The sequence below is a fragment of the Candoia aspera genome, chromosome 3 (genome assembly GCF_035149785.1).
Source record: "Candoia aspera isolate rCanAsp1 chromosome 3, rCanAsp1.hap2, whole genome shotgun sequence".
Taxonomy (NCBI): Eukaryota; Metazoa; Chordata; class Lepidosauria; order Squamata; family Boidae; genus Candoia; species Candoia aspera.
In genome coordinates, this window is record NC_086155.1 from 121,779,597 (window position 1) to 121,798,829 (window position 19,233).

The 19,233-nt window shown below is 37.6% G+C and overlaps 2 protein-coding genes across 4 annotated transcripts in view; both read left to right on the plus strand.

Moving 5' to 3' along the window:
- Positions 1-2,542, plus strand: part of ANKS6 (ankyrin repeat and sterile alpha motif domain containing 6) — a 29,412-nt gene extending 26,870 nt beyond the window's left edge. For both annotated transcript variants that reach the window (XM_063298743.1, XM_063298742.1), the window contains exons 15-16: positions 382-475; positions 2,337-2,542. In XM_063298743.1, the coding sequence (XP_063154813.1) occupies positions 382-475; positions 2,337-2,386 (144 nt within the window). In that variant the 3' untranslated portion in view covers positions 2,387-2,542. The remainder of the gene's footprint in view (positions 1-381; positions 476-2,336) is intronic.
- A 6,864-nt stretch (positions 2,543-9,406) lies between these two features.
- The window catches only part of NFX1 (nuclear transcription factor, X-box binding 1), a 34,962-nt gene continuing 25,135 nt past the window's right edge, over positions 9,407-19,233 (plus strand). For both annotated transcript variants that reach the window (XR_010067618.1, XM_063298744.1), the window contains exons 1-7: positions 9,407-9,524; positions 10,993-11,991; positions 13,573-13,734; positions 14,054-14,131; positions 15,864-15,969; positions 16,445-16,516; positions 18,978-19,117. Coding sequence is in view for 1 of the 2 variants with exons in the window: in XM_063298744.1 (XP_063154814.1) it covers positions 9,497-9,524; positions 10,993-11,991; positions 13,573-13,734; positions 14,054-14,131; positions 15,864-15,969; positions 16,445-16,516; positions 18,978-19,117 (1,585 nt within the window). In the remaining variant the exon portion in view is untranslated. The remainder of the gene's footprint in view (positions 9,525-10,992; positions 11,992-13,572; positions 13,735-14,053; positions 14,132-15,863; positions 15,970-16,444; positions 16,517-18,977; positions 19,118-19,233) is intronic.

Below are 19,233 nucleotides of genomic sequence, written 5' to 3' on the forward strand. Positions count from 1 at the left end.
CACTTCAGTCACCCAGGTTGGAGATGTATAATTGAATATCATCAGCATATTGATGATACCCTATCCTGTGGCAACGGATGATCTCACCCAGCGGTTTCATGTAGATGTTAAAAAGGAGCGGAGAGAGTAACTAACCCTGTGGCACCTCACAAAGGAGGGGCCGTGGGCCAGATCTCTTGCTCCCTAATGTTAGCTTGATGTAGCTCACGCTGAGCAGCTTTGATAACGTGTAATGGCCAGAAGCACTGACAGTCCTTTCCTTGATATCCTGAAACAAAGTATGTCCTAAAAGTAGATCTGTAGGTGGTTTGTCACTGTAATAACGTATTTAAATATACTAACTGAACTTTTGCTCCTTGTTTTAATTATGAATTTCAACAGGGACGAGAGAGAAAAATTTTACAGGAGACCATACACAACTTCCACTCATCTTTTGAAAGCAGTGTCAGCAACACAAGCCCTGGGAAACCACAGAGTATGTAGAGAACACTGAATATTACTAATACACCAATATTTGTCACATGTTCCTGGGATTCCTTTTTACTTTTCTTTATTAAATTCATGGAACAAATAAAGGAGAAAACAATACCAAAGTGAAATTCAATCATTTGAGATGTTATCGAACAATGTCATCCATTATTCGCGTAATAACAACATGGATTTTAAGGACATGAAACGAACATAGAAGAAGTTGCATGAAAATGTATATGTGATCCTTAGCAAGTTCCTGGATATCTTAAAACTAGTCTAGAGTTGGAGCCAGACTGAATATGTTTGAAGCTCATTTTAAGTGCTTTCAAATAAAAAAAAATACATGAAATAAAAATGGCAGATTAATCATTTACATTCTAGACAATATATCTGTTGGGTGGTGTTGGGCTCCAGGGTTTAGTGACCATGGTCTAGGCAACAGATTTCCTGACGTTTCACCGACAATTGTAGCTGGCATCTTCAGAGGCAAAGCCGTCTGCTATGCAGACCACAGGAAACTGAGCAGGGACTGACTGGGCTCCTGTCTTTATAGCCAGGTATAGCAGACCACCATGCCTCTGAAGGTGCCAGCCACAGTTGCCGGCGAAACATCAGGAAATCTGTTGTCTAGACCACAGTCGCTAAACCCTGAAGCCTAACACTGTCCAACAGATAACGGCCATGAAAGTGTACACCACTATATCAATCTATCTGTGTTTGTTTGATAGGACTTAGCCAAGTAGATTTACATAAAATTGTAGCTTGAATTTAGCATATTCTGTCTGTATTTTCAATATTTGCTATAAAATCCAATATATAGCATAACTGAAAGAATGTTAGTCACATATGGCTGAGTCAGAACTGAATCAGGCCATTTTAGGGAGATCATGTATTGTTTTCTAAGGGATTCCCTTAGATTCCCTTAGAATTCCTCAGTTTTGGATTCCCAAAACCAAATCTGGACCATTCTAAAGCTTTTGAAAGACTGCAGAAAGACAGTTTGTCTACAAACTACCATGCATTTATTTTTCTGTAGTGGACAACAGCAGGATAGGGTGAGAGGGAGAGAGATGTAATGACTGATCAGTGCAACTTCTAATCACAGGGAATGGCTTACTAGAAGTTTTCAGTCACAATGCTTGAGGGGATTTTCTGTAATTAGGTCTGTATTCTTTGTTATTTCTTTCTCATCTAAGCAGGAATATTTGAAGAGTTTTCATAGGTTGAGAAAGAGGAATTAAGACTGATGTAGCTCTGTGATTTGTACTCTTCTAACTGATTCAGCAAAATCCTGATCCTTTTTTAAAACACTTCCATTTCATGCCAAGTCATTCATTCAAAATCAGAATTCCTGCTTTTTCCAGACTTTTCCAGGGTGTTACCTGTTACCTTCCTACCCATCTGAGAAAGGCTTTCAGAGGATGACACCAAGGCCAGTGTCAGATCTCAGTTGATTGAATAAAAGTGGAAGAGACTGTAATTCTAAGCAGTCCTGTCAGCTCATGCTTTCTGTAGGATTAGTTTGCTGATTTTGCCTTAAATCTTGTTTGACTTCTACCCAGTGAAGAAAGGACATGGAATAAAAGTTTCAGTTAACTTTATTTCTACTTAGGGATATCAGATTTCAACTTTCTGTCTCTCTAAACTGAATGGGGAAAACATAGAGCCCCATAATTATTTCCATTGTCCTCCTTCTGTGCAGGGTGAGAATAAGAAGCAGATAATGCATACCAGTTATCCTACTCTGTATTTGGGGGAGGGGCAGGCACAGTGTTAATAGACTGGTTTTTCATTGGTTCATTCATTAGTGAAATAAAGATTAGCCCCTCACTTTACGCATATAATATATATGTTTCTGTTTATAGCACCCGGATGCTGGGTAAGACCACAGGAGCCATCTCCTACCAAGAGGTAAATTTTGAACTGAAGTGTCAGAAACATGGAATCCAGATCAAGTACACCTTTACAACATCTCATTGTGGAATATGCTGGAAAGATACTGTGTTAACAGCATATACTTTACTTCACTTGCAAAGTAGACTTGGCTTTAATAAAGCTGGTCATATTTGAATAGTGTGGTCATTATTTTACTGAAATAAGGAAAGAAAATATTACAGAATCTGTACAGGCACTGTAGTAGCTGACTAACAAGAAATTGTTATTTTTCAACCTGGAGGATGGGAGTTCCTTGAATAGGGATGAAAAATGAACTGGGAGCCAGTGAAGTTCATAAAGAAAAGGTGTGATGTGATTATATGCTTTAATTCCAACCAGTACTCTTGCTGTAGCATTTTGTATTATAAGAAGTTTCTTAATTGCCTTCAGGAGCAGCCTTGCGTGTAATGCGTTGCATTTATCTAAGTGGGAAGGTACCAGGGCAGGGATTCTGCAGCAAGGCATATTGCCTCAGCTGATAAAAGGTGCTTCACACACACAGGCCACTGGTGCCTTGAATGTCAAAGTTGGATTTAGAGAGACCCCCTAGCAACAAATGTTATAGGGGGAGAGCAGCTCTATCTAGAATAGACAGAACTCCACTTATCTTGATAGATAAACCATTCACTAACAGCACTGTTGTTTTGCATCTTTTTTTTGGCCCTAATCCAGTCCATCATTGCAGCCAGACACTGATTCAGCAGTTCCACTCCCTCACCTGGTTCCAATCAAACCGAAAAAGAATGCTCACTATCAGCAGCAGTAGACTGATCACATTTTAGTTTCAATCTCTGAATACCATCTTCCAAAGATGACATAAAAATTCATCCCAGCATTTCAGTATGCTGATTATGCAGTTCAGGTAGTCCTCACTTAGTGACCATAATTGGGACTGGAATTTTGGTCGCTAAGCAAAGCAGTCATCAAGCAAATCCTATCTGATTTTATGACCTTTTTGCAGCAGTTGTTAAGCGAATCACCACGGGTGTTAAGTGAACCATGTGGTTGTTAAGCAAATAATGCGGTCCCCCATTGATTTTGCTTGTCAGAAGCCACCCAGAAGGTCAGAAATGGTGATCATATTACCATGGGACAGAGCAATGGTCATAAAAGTGAACTAGTTGCCAAGCACCCAAATTGTGATCAAGTGACCACAGGGATGCTGCGATGGTCATAAGTGTGAGGACCAGTCATAAGTCGTTTTTTTCAGCAGCATTGTAAGTCCAAACTGTCACTAAATGATTGGTTGTTAAGTGAGGTTGTTGAGGACCACCTGTACTGTTGCAGACTCGTGGGTTTGAAAGGAACTTTATGCTCCCATGCCATGTTTTGCAAAGACCAGAATTTTAAAAATAAACTATGATAAGACCAAAATATTCAATCTTGCAAAGTATCCTAAGATATATCTCTGGAAGATGAATGGGCATGAACTGATCGTTTTATTGATTATGTCCCATCAAGTCAGTGTCAGCTCTTAGTAATCACATAGATAGATTTTCTCCAGGAGGATCTGTCCCCAACCTGGTCTTTCAAGTGTTTGCAGCTTCTTTTTCTGCATGGCAACATCAGCAATTAGACATCCCAAAGGCTTTAATCTAGCTACATTATAAACACCATTAGTACTCTGAAAGATCCTCAGCTCTTCTTCAGTAGCATGTTCAGTGCCATCTGACCTGAATGGGCCCATCATCTGACACTACATCATCAATGATTTTATATTTTGGGGCATGAACTAGATTGGGTCAAAATATTCCAACATCTGGGTATAGTCTTTCATGCTCTGGCAGTCACGTTCAGATTCTGTATTGCAGGGTGGTAAGAAGTCAATTCTGGCCTTCCAAGCCTCTGATTGATCCAGAGATGAATATATACTGACAGCAACTGAATTATTTATAGACAAAGCACAAATTCAGCTGCTTTATGATGCTCAGACAGAGCCCCTGAATAATATTGCAGTTCTGGAGTCCTTGCAATCAAAGTACCTTGGTATGTCCTAAATGTGGTTCTCCTTCAAGAAGCCTGTGTAATCAGAGTAGAAACTGCAAAGTGGACCAACATTTTAAATTATTGCTTAAAATTATCCTCTTAAAATTGCCTTTTTAAAAACAGGTAAGTCACATATCACTTGAAACCTTAATATGAGGAATATGATTTCTTTTCCAATTTCTCAAAATAATCCTCTTAGCAACACCCCAGGCCTGATACAACCATGCTTCAAAAATAGTAAAATTCTAAGATTTGGGACATAATTTAACATGACATTAACAACGTTATCACTAAAGAGAGCAGAGAGCCTTCTCTGCTGTTGCCCCTGCCCTATGGAACATTCTTCCCCCAGAGGTGAGGCAAGCCCCCACTCTCCCGACCTTCCGGAAAGGAGTGAAGACCTGGCTCTGCCATTACACGTGGGGTGGGAGGAGGAGTAACCAACCCTGGGGGTGGTTAGCACCCTGAAGACACTCCTATAAACTAAGAATTTTTTAACACCTATATCTTGGATTATATTTTTGTTTAAGAATATGGTTTTATTGTATTGTATTTTAATGATTTTTTATTTATTTTATATGAATTTATTCTGGTTTTATTGTAAACCACCTGGAGTTGCTCTTTGAGTGAGATGGGCAATAACTAAATTTGAAATATAAATAAATAAATTCCCCATAAATGTATTTTTGTACATTAAAATATTCCAAAAGGATGTCAATGATTTCACAAAACCAAATCATATGAGTACATGACCCTTCAAATTCTTTATACTGCCAACAGAGAAAATCTGACATCAATCCTTTCAAACACATTCTTTGGGATGTCCAGTAAACTTGAAATAAAATCTTTTGATGAATCAGTTTTACCATATGTACTCATGGATAAGCTGAGAATTTTGGGTACACCCAAAAAATTGGGTTTGGCTTATCTGGGGATAGGTTTATCCACAAGTATATACAGTAATTTTAAATCCATTGAAGCAAATTTGACATTTTTAAAGACCTGCAACCATTGATGTTCCATTATTGGGTGTTCCAGTTCTTTAATCCTTGAGCCGTAAGTGTCCTTAATGTCAACTTTTAAAATGTTCTTTAGTTTTTTATTTAAAAAAGATGTGGGTTTAATTTCAAACATTCAAACATTGATTCCTTCAAGTATATTAACACCTCAGGTTTCTCAGACACAGCCAAAGTATCTGGTCCATACTGAGAAAAACATGTTTGAGTTGATTCCACTGTTGTGAATTAGAGACAAAATTTCACCAGTTTGTACCCCTTCGAGAACAAGAACAGGGAGTACCTGGGAGTACCTGAGTACCCAAGACAAAATTCCACTTGAAGTCTAGAAAAATCTTTAAAATAATTGTTACAAAGTAATTGATTTTAAACATTTATTCTAGATTCTGCCCACAGCTTCCAGTAGAACACTTTGCCCTTTATTTTTAAATATTCATAAGCCTCAACATCAAAACCCAATCTATGACTCAACAAGACCCAAACATGTCTACCTGCTCATAATCAGCGAAGGGAATGCCCTGTCTACTATATATCAATCCTAGTAATTGCCAGGCCCCTAATGGAATTATATGCAGACTTTCAACAGAGCCCACAAACTTTCATTCCACATAGATGTAGCTGATAAAATATAAAAAAGTAAAGGTAAAGGTTTCCGGATTTGCCAGGTTCAAACTTCCAAATTCTTATCTGACTTGAGCTGCCAAATTTCATTCTAGGTTTCATTTGAGCTGCCAGTTTATTCGGTCTTTGATGCACAGAAATATCTGAGGAAGAGGCAGCATTTTTGGAATCAAAATATGATAATGTAGTTTATAGTAGCTTATTGCAGAAATTACTAAAGTATGAATTGCAGTCATTCTATTTTCAGGAAAGATGATTCCAACCACAGCTCTAATTCAGGTTTTCAGAAGCAGTGACATCTACAGCAGTATTTATAAAGTATAGATCTGCTCTTTCAGTAGGAGTGCAAATCTGTCTATAATGGATACATCTAGTTGGTGAAACCCCATTTTCAGATTATTGTTATAACAGAAAGCAGATTGCTCAACTATCATAAATTGTATCATCTGGATTTGAATTTCTGCATATTTCTGCTTTTTTTTTTTTTTGTCTGTGGATGTGTGTTGAAAATATATTGACATCCTGATAACAATCATTAAAGAAGAAAATATGTGAGAAAAACTGTTGATGCCATCTTTGCTGCAATCTGCTTCTAATTCTGGAGACAGAATGTGGAAGTTGTTCTGGCTAAATGCACCCTCAGCTCTTCTCCTGATATATTGTCATTAAAACACAGACCTTGCTATTTGGGAGGCCAGAGATTTTTCACTATAAACAAATTATTTGATCTGAGTAAATGTAGCACACTGGATACATTGAGGCCATTTCTTTTAGCAGTCAGGCTGCACTTTTATTTGAGCCCCCCCCCCCATTTAATATTTACATGAAGCTTCTGGGGGAGAGAATTCATCTGCACAGGATAGGACAGTAGAGTGATGATACCCAATTGTATATCATACCCCAGGCTGTGCATAATGCTGTCAATGTCTTGATCTAGTGTCTGAAAGTTGATAAGGTTGGGATTGGATGAAACAGGCTAAATCCAAGAATGATGGAATTATCATTTGTCACTGAAGTGCCCTGACAGCTTTGGAATTGTCTCTCAGTGGGGTGGCACTACCTTGAAAGAGCAGATCCATGGCTACTGCTGTGTGGAGAGGTAGAGGCCAAGACCAGGTGGGCTTTTGCCAGTTGCAATTCTACCTAGAGCAAGAGGATCTCACAACTGTAACTCACATCATAATCATCATTTGTCTGGACTAGTACAATGCCTGCTACGTGGGGATGCCTCTGAAGTCTGCCTGAAATTGGTCTAGAATTCAGCATGCCTGGTGTTGATTGATACACCCTGACATAAGTACATTATACTGGTGCTGCAGGCCCTGCAGTGGCTTCCTCTAAGCTTCTGAGGGCTATTCAAAGTGCTAGTTACAACCTATAAAGCACTATATCATTCACCACCCAAGTACTTGTAGGAGTGATAAGACTGTACTCACCTGATTGGGAAATTCCACGAAAAACTGGCTGATTCCCCATTTATGTGCAGGGAGGTGGGGCTGAGGCTAAGAGACGCATCTTTTCTATAAGTATCCTCCAAAATAGCCTCACCTTCAAATCTGATTGGCCTTGATGTTGTTGGCTTTCTATAAGCTTTTAAAAAATGAACTGTTTTGGAGGGTCTGTAGGCTGGAGAACATGGAGCAATGCCATCATTTCTTGGGGTTTCAATAATGTTTTTTAAAACTATTTATATCACTTCTGTAACTTTATTGTGGATGTTTTACTGTCAGGTGAACCACTGAGTCTTTGTAATTGTGGTGAATAAAAATGGAATAAATAAAACTGTAAACTAGATTGCATGATTTATAGAGAGAATTCTGATCTAATTTGGGTGGGGTTGATTACTTATTACTATTGTTACTTATTAATGACTATGCTCATTCCAATAGGGCTTTACAGAAATGAATGAATCAAACTGGATTGGAATTAGAAGTTGGGGTGATAGCTTGGTGGTAACTGTTGTGTGTTCAAAAAGCTTGCATTTTAACAGAGAAAAAAATTGAAGTGTGAAGTTATCCTAAGGACTATCTTTTGGTTTCATAGCATTATCCCTTAATTTCAACCATTCAAACACAGCAATATCTGTGATAGAATTCTACATATTTAGGATAATGGTAGCATATAACTTGCTATGGTGTACCCACTTGAAAATGCTCTCAGCTGGAAAATATACAAAAAGATGGAAAGCCCAATCCTATTTTTCCTTGTTTAATATTCTAATTCTGTATAGATAATTCAGATTCAGTTCATCTTCAGATTCAAATGTGGTAATACAATCAAGTCCTCACATAACTTTGAATGAAGAAAATGAAAAGCAAATATCCTATTTAATATTTTTATATATAAAATAATGTTACTGAATCCATAGGATGGCTACCATTAATTCCAATAGGGCTTATGTCCTGTAAATAAACTTCATGGATATACAATCACAAAGTTTTTTCATAATGGGGTAAGCTTTACTGATGGAATATATGTCTCACATAGATGATAAGGGAAGATGAGCTCTTCCAGAAAACAAACTTTCTACAAAATTCTGACATTCTAGATGTTAACCTAAAATATAGTTACTAGATAGCCAGATTTGGTTATCTATTAACCTCTATAGAACTCAGAATAAATACCATTGCATTTAGAATTTAAAGAATGACCCAAGACATTTTGCTTGCTGCCTAAGTGACAGAGGCTTTCCAACTCAAGATACGCAACCAGATTGGTAGTGTGTTTTGAAAAGTAGGAACCGGATAGTGTCCTCCATTGCATCTAAGGATAACCTGTACAGTACAATGCTGAAGCAGAGGTAATTCTGCGTGCGGACATCTCACTTCTGCTCCAACATCTGCCACCTGAACCTCCCTGACACTAAAGTCAGGGCCATATCTGGGAGTCTAGAGGGAGCGTTCAGATTGTATCTACATGAAAGGGTTTGTGTTTACTATCCTCAATAGTCGTCTTCTCCGGTCAAGACGAAAACTCGGAGGCAGGAACAAGCCACTTGTTTTAAAACACGTGATCGCTGAAGTTGAAAAAAATCGCTGAAGTTGAAAAAAAAATCCTGGGGAGCAAAAATCACACTAAATTGCTGTTTCTATTTTCTGAAGATAGCTGCTAGATTAAATATAAATCGATGTGCATGTGGATATTCAGTTTTCCCTTGAGGCTGAGAGATGCCTCATTTTAAGCAGGCAGGGGTAGGCTGATTAAGCGCTCGCTCGCCTATTTTCGCAACACCGACCGCCAAAATAGAGCCACCCCGACTCCTTCCGCCTCTACCAGGTGGGACCCCAGCAACGGGGAGAGGAGATGCGGCGACCGCGGGTGGCGTGAGGCGAAGAGGGGCGGGCTGAGCACGGCGCCTGCGCGTCGCAGTGGGACAGGCAGGATCGCTTCGGAGTAGACTCGCGGAAGGGCGGGAGCTAGGCTAGTTGAGGCGGCGGGTCGGCTGTTAGTGTGGTTGAGCGCGAGGCATGGCGGAGGCGGCGCTGCCAAACTCAGGTAGGACCTTCGGGAGCTTGGAAGGGCGGGGGGTCACCGCCGTCCACGGTTCCGTCTGGAGGAAAGCCGAACCCACGAGTGGAACAAGCCTGGGGTGACTGGGCGAGACCCGACCGTGGGAGGCCGGGTTTTCCGTCCCGTTCCCCGGAAGGGAGAAATAAGCCGGGGACTTCCGTTCCTAGGGCACTGTCTCTGTCAGCGGAGCCTCTGGCCACATTCTGCTCTTTGTCCCTTCCCGGAAAAGCTGAGGTCCTCTGAGGCCTGGAGGAGACTAGAATGTCTTGCGTGCAGCGACCGTGGGGGCAAGTTCTTGCCTTCGTTGACTGCAGACCGCGGCGGGGCTTAAGAGGCTGTGGGAGCAAGAACGGCTTCTTTATTTATTGTTGGTCCTCGCTTACACGCACCTATCTGGATAAGGCGCTATATACCAGCTCCGAACATATTACCAAGGCAATTAAATGGCATATATTTCCAAGTGAGAGACACTGGGAACGTGTCGTGCAAAGCATGGGGGAAGAAATGAATATTCATTCCAGCCGTGCTCTGTGCTGCTGCAGTGCTTCTTGCATCAACAGATGTGACGCTCATATAAAAGGGGCATCCTGACTATCCAGTCCAGATCTTTGCCAATGGGATAGAAAATATCAAAAGCTTGGAAAGCTTTTAAAACTTTAAAACAAGAAAATCAAAGGTCACCCTAAGGAATTGAGTTTATCTCCAGTTGCAGTGCAAACTGCATTATTGAGATGCTGTTTAGTTTTATCTGCACCAAAGATTGCAATTTCAGAAGATGAAGACTGTAGTCGCTGCCAGACGTTATATCTGAGCAACAGTATTTTAGAGTCCTTAACATACCTTTTCCTCATTTTCTGAAGTGAAACACTGTGATTAGATAGCTTGAAATGAGATTTATAAGTATAATTATTTCAGCTTTATTTGCTTAAAAATTTTTAACTTTGGATTAGTAAATGCTTTCTTTTAAAATATAGCTCTGCATTAAATATTTTCAGAGTAGTTTTCAGGAATTGTCTGTTATTAAAAGAATACTTACTTACCTAAAACTATAACAAGATATTCATGGAGAGTTTAACACTGCTACAGCTCAATAAGCATGTTAAATGTGATATTTAAAGATTATTTATTTACAAAATGTAACCAGTATATTTATAAAATACAGAATATTTCTGAATATTAATACTATACTGCTTATTAAAACAGTGCTGTTGTAATTGCTGTGTCTTACTGTTGGTTGAGAAAGTGCTAATATCATGGCTTAAGGAAACAATCAGCATAATTGTCTTTGACCATGAATGCATATTATTCTCCATTGGTTCACAAGAACCTTTTTCTAAAAGTGATGAATATTACCCCAAAGAGCCTACATTATTTACCCTAATTGATTCATGTCAACTTCCCTGAATAGTGGTATGCTTATCTGTTATCTGTTATCTGTTATTCTTTTTCTTAGGTGTCTTAAATCCAGATGCAACTGATTTTGTTCCAAGGGAAAGGCAAATTTTCAGTCCAAGTTGGAGCAATCAGTCCAGGCTGGAATTTGATTGTGATTCAAGCAGAAATTCTTTACCTCCTCCTGTTCAGCCTAGGCACAGTAAATGTGAAGATTCAGTTACAGATCATAACACTTTCTACAGTCTAGAAAGCCAGCAAAGATGTCAGCCAGATTCTTCACAATTCAACAGTATGGGTAAAACTAAAAGCAGTAGCTTACATAGTCAGCGGTGGCAAAGATCAAGAAATGATCGCACACATGGGAAAAATCAAATAAAGCAAATAACTGCAGGGAGCACAGAGGATTCTCCATGTTTAGACACTAGATTAATTGTAGGACGTAGGATGAATCATAGAGAATACAGCGATTTCTCTTCAGACAGTGAAAAAGAAGCTGCTACTGCAAATAACAGAGGAGCAAAGCCCAAGAAGACATATTTGATGCATTCACGTGGAAGAGGATTGAAAGAAAAAGAGAAACATCCACCTGAGAGGGAAAAAAGAATATCAACTAAGTGGAAAGAAAAGGACTTCGAAAATATACCAGCAGTAGATCTGACCCAATCAGACTCTTCTGAAGCATCTCTTGGAAAAGCAGTATCTGATGGCTTTTCTGACAATAGCGTTGCAAGAAGAAAATACCCTTTTGCAAACAGACATTTTAGGGAACCTGCATGGAATAAAGAGACTGGCAAAAAACAAGATACATCCAGAAGTAAAAATTCAAAACATGTTAAGAATGCATCCCTTCCACATCCTCCCAGAGAACGCACCAGTGAGAAGAGGAAAGAATCTGTGCTGCATGAAAGAGGCCCAAACTTAGTGAGTGTGGTAGAGAGACAGCCGTTCTGTGAAGCAGCTACACGTGATGGGAGGAAACCGCTTCTTCAAGAAGGATATAAAAACAGGCGCTGGAAAAAGCAAAACGATGCACCAAAGAACAAGGAAACTCATACAGGTAAATTTAGCAGTTCTTAATACAGCAGACTTATTAATGTAGACTTAATAAAGCCAAGTCATATGGTAGAAAGGTACTTTAGTAAAAAGCTTGTGGTATATAATTTGTGATTGTAATGTTGAAATACCAACCCATTGATAAAGAAGCAGAAACTTGCTTCTTGTAGTATTGTGTAGTATTATGCAAGTTGCCATCTCTTAATACACAAGGTTTTCTTTCTTTCTTCTGTCCATTCCACTCACTGCCCATGCCCCAAATTTTGCATAGCAATCCCCAAATCATTGTAGCAGTTAGGGATATGTACAGGACAGAAAATAATCACTTTCACTGGCAAATACTCTTCTGCCTTTTGAATAATATTGCTGGTTACTTTTTATTTATTCACTAAATTTTGTCACCAGCCATCTCCCCCAAGATTCAGTTTTTGATTCAGTTCAGGTTTTGAACTGAATGCGATAGTTTATTTGGTTTCCAATTAAAGCACTAATAGCTTTTAAAATGTGTCCTAGAGGACAATGTAATTGTTGGAGATTTATCATGAGTTCCTCTTAATGTCTAAAATCCTACGCAGTCTCAAGCTTGTAGGAGTCTTTGGGTGTATGGTGCAAGACACTCTTTGCTCATGTAAGATTATTGGTGAACGCTAAGAGAGTTAATCTTTGCCTTTGTGCAGTGGAACATGTCCCAAATTCTCTTTAGCATGCAAGCATGTAAAGTTCCACAGTAACTGAGGCAACTGAGACATAGTTCACACATTGTACCAAGGTATTGTTTGCTTAACTGTGTTTTGCCTAAGCCATATTTTGTTGGGTTCATACCTATTGTTAAACCATAAACCATGATTTACAAACCACAATGTGTGGGTTCACACTTTATTAAGCGGTGGTGTGGTTTGTGAAGTTTTGGCTTAATCTCTTGTGTGATTGTTGCCAATGTGTTAAGTGTTCTGTCACAATTGAACGTTTTGAAACTAATGAAGAATTTGAGAATGTTATTGTTTATAATAACTTCTTGAAATGCAATATCATTGGGAAGGCTCTGAATTAATATTGTAATGTCAGCAGCTGCATGAAGTTTTTCATCTTTCTTGTACTGCTGAGCAGCCTGGTGTTCTGTCACTGTCTGATGTTTAATGACAATTATACTCTTACTGCATAACTGAAATAGTGCTTGCAGGAAATCAGATTGCCTGCTGCAGTAATGAAAAAAAGTGGATATTTAGGTAATGATGCTGTTAGAGCCAGTATTTGAAAGAATGTGTATCTGAGAATAGTACAGTACGTGATGCTTTTTAATAGGTTGATGTTTGAAGGGGAGCATCGGAATGATTTGGCTACAGTGGGGGCAGATGTTCTATGTAAAAAGAAGCCTTTGACATAATAAAGAGGTTACTTTATTATGTGACAGGCTTTATATGCTAGTTCAGACCACACAGTCTCCATTACAATATTGTGCTTGCGTGAAGCCTGCCACTAAATTTTGCTACAAATATGCTACATTAATTGCAGGGAATTAATGTGGTTAGACTTCTGACTTATTTTGGTACCTGGATAAATATTTATATACTAAAATCTCTCCTAGGGTCTCTGATAGAGCAGCTTACCTCAGAAAAATATGAATGTATGGTATGTTGTGAGGTGATCCGTGTGGTAGCCCCAGTTTGGAGCTGTCAGAATTGCTATCATGTTTTCCACTTAAGCTGCATTAAGAAGTGGGCAAGATCTCCAGCAGCACAGACTGAAGGTTAGTATATTCTCCTGCTAAATGTATTAAGAAATTCATTATACTGGAATCAAACATTCTGGTTTTTTATATACAGTAAGCTAGATTCAAAGGGGTCAGACGTGACTCGGTGCTTGCACAGGGGACCTTTCACCTTTTTTTCAAGCTACATTATTAGAAGAATGCATCAGGTAACTTCATGCACAACAAATTTATTGGTTCAGTACATAAGATTGTATTTTCCAATCTATTGCTGCCTTTTGGTATATCAGGTGATCAAATATATCCTCAAATAAGTTGGGAAAATTAAATTTTGGGGGGTTGTTTGCTTGTTTTCTAGATGGTAACAGTGGCTGGCGATGCCCTGCATGTCAAAATGTTTCATCTCAAGTTCCTAGTATTTATACCTGTTTTTGTGGTGAGTGTTTTTTTCTGATTAGTTTCATAAGCAAACACATAGTCACAGGTCCTAAATGCCTGCTCTGTTTAGATACATAGGCTTGGTTTCTAAGAAAATAATGGAAGGAAAAAGTACATGCCCTCCTCTCTTTCACAGCTCCTTCAAACCTCTTTATACAGTCATCTTGAACAATTTGAGATTATTGAAACTCCTCAGGGAGTAGGCTATTAGTAGAGTATTTGCAGTATTTGGATCTGAAATGAGTAAAATTGCTTCAGATTTGGCTTGGCTAGGGGAGCCATATCATACTTATCAGGAACCCCTTAAAGGAGCCCTGTCTTTTTCTGGGTTTGCATGGTAATTGTGCAAGCTCAGGTTTGTTTTCCTGAGTCTATACAGCTACTGTACATGCTCTGGAAAAGGCATAGTTCTTTAAGGGGTTGCCTTACAACAGGGTTACTCACTCCTAAAATATGACCCCTGACTTTCCTCCCATTATTCTTCTTGGTTGACCCTGGGATTTGTACCAGAATACTTTATTTTTAAAAGTCATTATATATTTACTGTCAGACTGTAATCCAACCATTTGCAGCTGTGAAACAAAGTTTTGTGTGATCACTTGTTCTGTGTGGCAACTCTAAGACAAATTAATGTACTTTGGTTTAGTAGTGAATGGTATTTTTAGGATTTTAGAGATAAAGCTTGGATACTGTAGGTTATGCTTTTGAGAAATCCTTTTAAATTTTTATAAACTGCTGTATTGTTCTGGTATTTTTTACTATAATAGATGTTATTTACTTATAAATCTAATGCTATTTTTCCTCCAAATGCTATCTGCTAACAAAAACTGGAAGGTTGCCTTAGGAATAGTAAAATAAAGTAGTGATACAAAAATTGGGAAAAACGTTATGTGTATCCCTCTTTTTCTTCTGTGGGCATACACATATATATAGTTGTCATTTGCCAGTACTGCTAACAGTATTCATAACATATGCCTGTCCTGCATAATATGGATGCTGTCATGTTTCTCATTGCTATATGGCTTATTATCACTATGGAAACATTCAGCTCCATCTTTTAAAGAATGTGTGGACTAAAGTTAGAAACATTTAAGAATCATAGTAAGATACTAATAGTTATGAATGTAATTGTTTTAGTTCTTTAAGAGCTGAGATGCGTATTTTTAAATGTCTGTGATGGAAAAAAGTAAAGGTGCATACTAAAGGTTAAACTTGTTAGAGCCACTGAAAGCTGAATTTTTTTATTTTATTTATTTATCATGCTTATATGGCCATCCATCTCACAAGATGTGACTCTGGTGGTGTACAATAAAAAAAATTGTAGCAACACATACAATTTGTTCTGTTTATCATTATTGAATGGGAATTTATATAGATCAAGTAAACGTGGAGTGAGAGAAATAGAAAAGGAAAGATGATATAAAGTACAAGTACTACAAGAGTATCTGCTAGGGGCTTGACCTTGTTTACCATCCTCAGGCAATTTGAGTTAAATCTATTGTGTTAAAGACTTAAGTGTAGGGCTGATGTGACACAACATGCTTAGCCATGGTTTGCTAAGTTTTATTGAATAAGCTACAGTTGGCTGGGTTCACATAATACACTAAACATGGCTTACAATTCACATTATATTGCATGGAGCCAGTCTCTGTATATGTGTAGTGATTTGTTTTTTTGTGGAAAGTATAACATTTAAATGTTATAAATAAATATTTCTGGGTTCTTCCTAGGCCGGGTAAAAAATCCTGGATGGAATAGAAATGAAATACCACATAGTTGTGGAGAACTGTGTAGAAAGAAAAGATCAGCTCAAGATTGTCCACATTTATGTAATATGTAAGTCTGTTGATAATTTAAAAAAAAATGTTTAAGCCTCTTTATAGCTTGAATATTGGTTTCAGACAACATGGAGAACTACAGTCATCTTATCAGTTGGCCCCAAGATTCAAGTTAAAACAACAAATTTGTTCTTGTAATAACCTGGCTTAGCATGTCAACTGCTATCTACCTGTTTTTCATCTGTTCCTTTCTATCCTTTTAACTCCTTAAATTGCAGCTCTTTCTGAAACTTCATAATCACTTGAAAACATGAGTCTTGGCAAAGAATCAGTAAACTTATAAGAATAATTGCTTGATCGTTTTTCATAACATGTGCAGAATGTATACTTGCACAGAATTAACACATGTTGGTTCTAAATCAGAAATAAACATAATAATAATACACTAATTATATGGGAATATATGTTAGCATGTCTGGGTAAGAGTGAAATGAAAATACAGCACGTCTTTTGTTTGTTCGTTTGTTTTTTAGACTTTGTCATCCAGGACCTTGCCCATCCTGTCCTGCTTTTATGACCAAAAAATGTGAATGTGGACGCACAAGGTAATTTTAGTCTGCGTTAGAAAACTTACAACCTTATTTTTTATGTTATTTTTAAAGTGTCATTGGAGAATTAGAAATAATTTTGAAAAGCAATTAATGTTAAGTATAGCATGATATCTATTCTTGGGGAGTTGGCTTGTTCTTTCTAGGGGCCTAGTCTCCTAGACAACATATGAATATGTCTGCGCAGTTAACTTGTTTGTGAAGTGCCCTCCCTCATTTGGCTTCCAGCCAGTGCTTTTTAATGGCAATCAGTCTGTTACCAAAATTGGAATAGTGCTGTTAAAAAAAAAATTGTTGGGGAATTCATGGAAAAGGGATTAATATTTAGAATATGAAATTAAATATTTCTTTGTTTTCTGTAGAAACAATGAATAATTTTTACAGGTTTTACAGTAAAACTACAGCAGAAATAGACAGCACCCTTTTCATCATGACTGCCTAGCAATTGCATGATGCCTTTATGATCTACACCACAAGTAGCTCCTATGATTAATTGTGCCCCTGCTGTGTGTGATTTCCATAAATTAAAAATTTCCAGAGAGTTCACAGTTTAGGAATAATTTTGATAGAGCTAAAGAAGTGAAGTATAATTAATGAGTTTATCATTAACATTTTCTTTTTGTTGAAGTGCAAAATGCCAAAATTTGACAATCCTATTTTTTAAATTCTTAAAATACTTTTTCTTCAGGCTTTGGAGTAAAAATATACCCTTTCATTCAGACTGAGAAAACTAATGAAAGGCTAATATTGCAAGGCGATTCAGGTTTCCAATGTTATGTTACCTTACTGTGTAAACAGTATAATGTATAATGTTTAGCATTAATATGGTCTAGCATTCTAGATTAGATGAAACCTGAATTCAGACATAATGGTAAACTATTTTGTGCTTTGATGTGTGAACCCAGCTGTTGTGATTTATAAACCATGATTTATTACTTAAGTTCTGTAAACCCAGCCATTATACAGTATCTTACTATCCAGGCCATGGTGCTTACTGCAAGGTGTGAACCCAGTCTAAAGTTGCACTGTGCGCTTCCTCATTTTGTCCATGTAAATGAGTAGTATTTATAAATTGAATCCAGTCTTTGGAAAAGCTCCTCCTTTTCATGGAATTAACTAAGGTGCAGTGGTTGGAGGGAGCAGGATATTCACAAATTGCTCCTTGCCTCTGTGATCCCCACACTTTGGGGCCCCAAACCTTGAGGCCAGATCTTCAGGAGGGTTCAGCTGAAAGAAGGGATTTGTAAAAATATGTTTCCTCTTCTGTCCTGGTTTCGTGACTTTCTCAACCAATTGTAAACCTGAAAATTATCTATTGTTCATTGTACGTGAGTTTTGTTATAGTTAGCTCGTATTTTGTTTTAGGAAATCACCATATTTCATGTTGATGATAATCCATAAGGTAGTCCTAATATTAACAATGCAGGAAAGATGTGTAGTTTTCTTTTATAGGTTTAATATCTAGCTTATTTTAGATTAATCTGGTCAATATGCTATTCCAGACTTGAATTGCTATTTCATTATGTTATTCCATTGGAGCCAAGGGAAAAGAATTTGCAAGTTTTCCATAGTGGCCTGTCAGTTAGGAAAGACAAACGTTTCAGGCTGAAACTGAGACAGCTTGAGTATGCCATTCCATTGTTTGAGGTTTACAAAGTATTTTCTGTGGCTGAATCTTCCTGCTATTAGTGATGATCTGATATAATGGTACACTGTTTTTTAAGATTACTTCACAAACGATGTATCAAATAGAAGAGGGTTAATTCTGAGTATTTTTGCTTTTATTCTGTACATTTGGTTATATTGACATAGAGGCACACAGTTAATCTGAGCTTAATGAGAAATGCGTATCTGAAAGGGAGGAGATACATATTTTCCCCAACCCAGTAAACTATTAATTAAAAATAAAGAGTTTATACCATGTTAAAGATACTGATTTTATAATGTTTTATCAAGTTCACTTTTTATAAAGTTTTTCATGGACCAAAGATCAGTGCGTGAATGGTTTAGTTTTTATTTTAAGGTGCCAAAGACTTGTTTTTGCAGCAAAAGGCAAACACAGCTACCTTTCTTGAAACTGCTAATTTAAATTTAAATTTTGGAATAAATGCTGTGTGTGGCTACAACCATATAATTGTAAAGAATGGGTTTGAACTTTCCAGTGGTGCAAAAGCATATGTTTAACACACTGATGCTATAGTGCAGGAAGAATTTTTCTATTTAAATAAAGATCCCTATGGTTTGCACTATTATGAAATTATACTCCCCCTTAATTTAGCAAAGCCCTTAACAGAGCAAATATCAAAGCTTTCAGGGAGTTTCTTGCCTGCTAATATCAACAGCTTTTTGTTTAAAAAAATATTTAATCTTCAGTGGGAATATGAGTAAAGAGTTCAAGTCTGAATATAGAATTTGATCAATCATTGCTGATGACTGATTTGGTTTTCTTCTTCTATAGCCATTCAGTTCGCTGTGGGTATTCTACTGCAATTCAGTGTACTAATATATGTGGGAATATTTTGAATTGTGGTAAACATAATTGTACCCAGATATGCCATTCGGGAAAATGCCATTCATGTGAATTGTCTGTAAAACAAGGTGAGTGAGGATTTCATGAGAACTTTTTCAGTTCTTTATAAGTACTACTTGTGGGAGATTTACAGAATTACTGTTTATATAGAACCAATAACCTGTTGGGTTAGGTCTAGGTATGA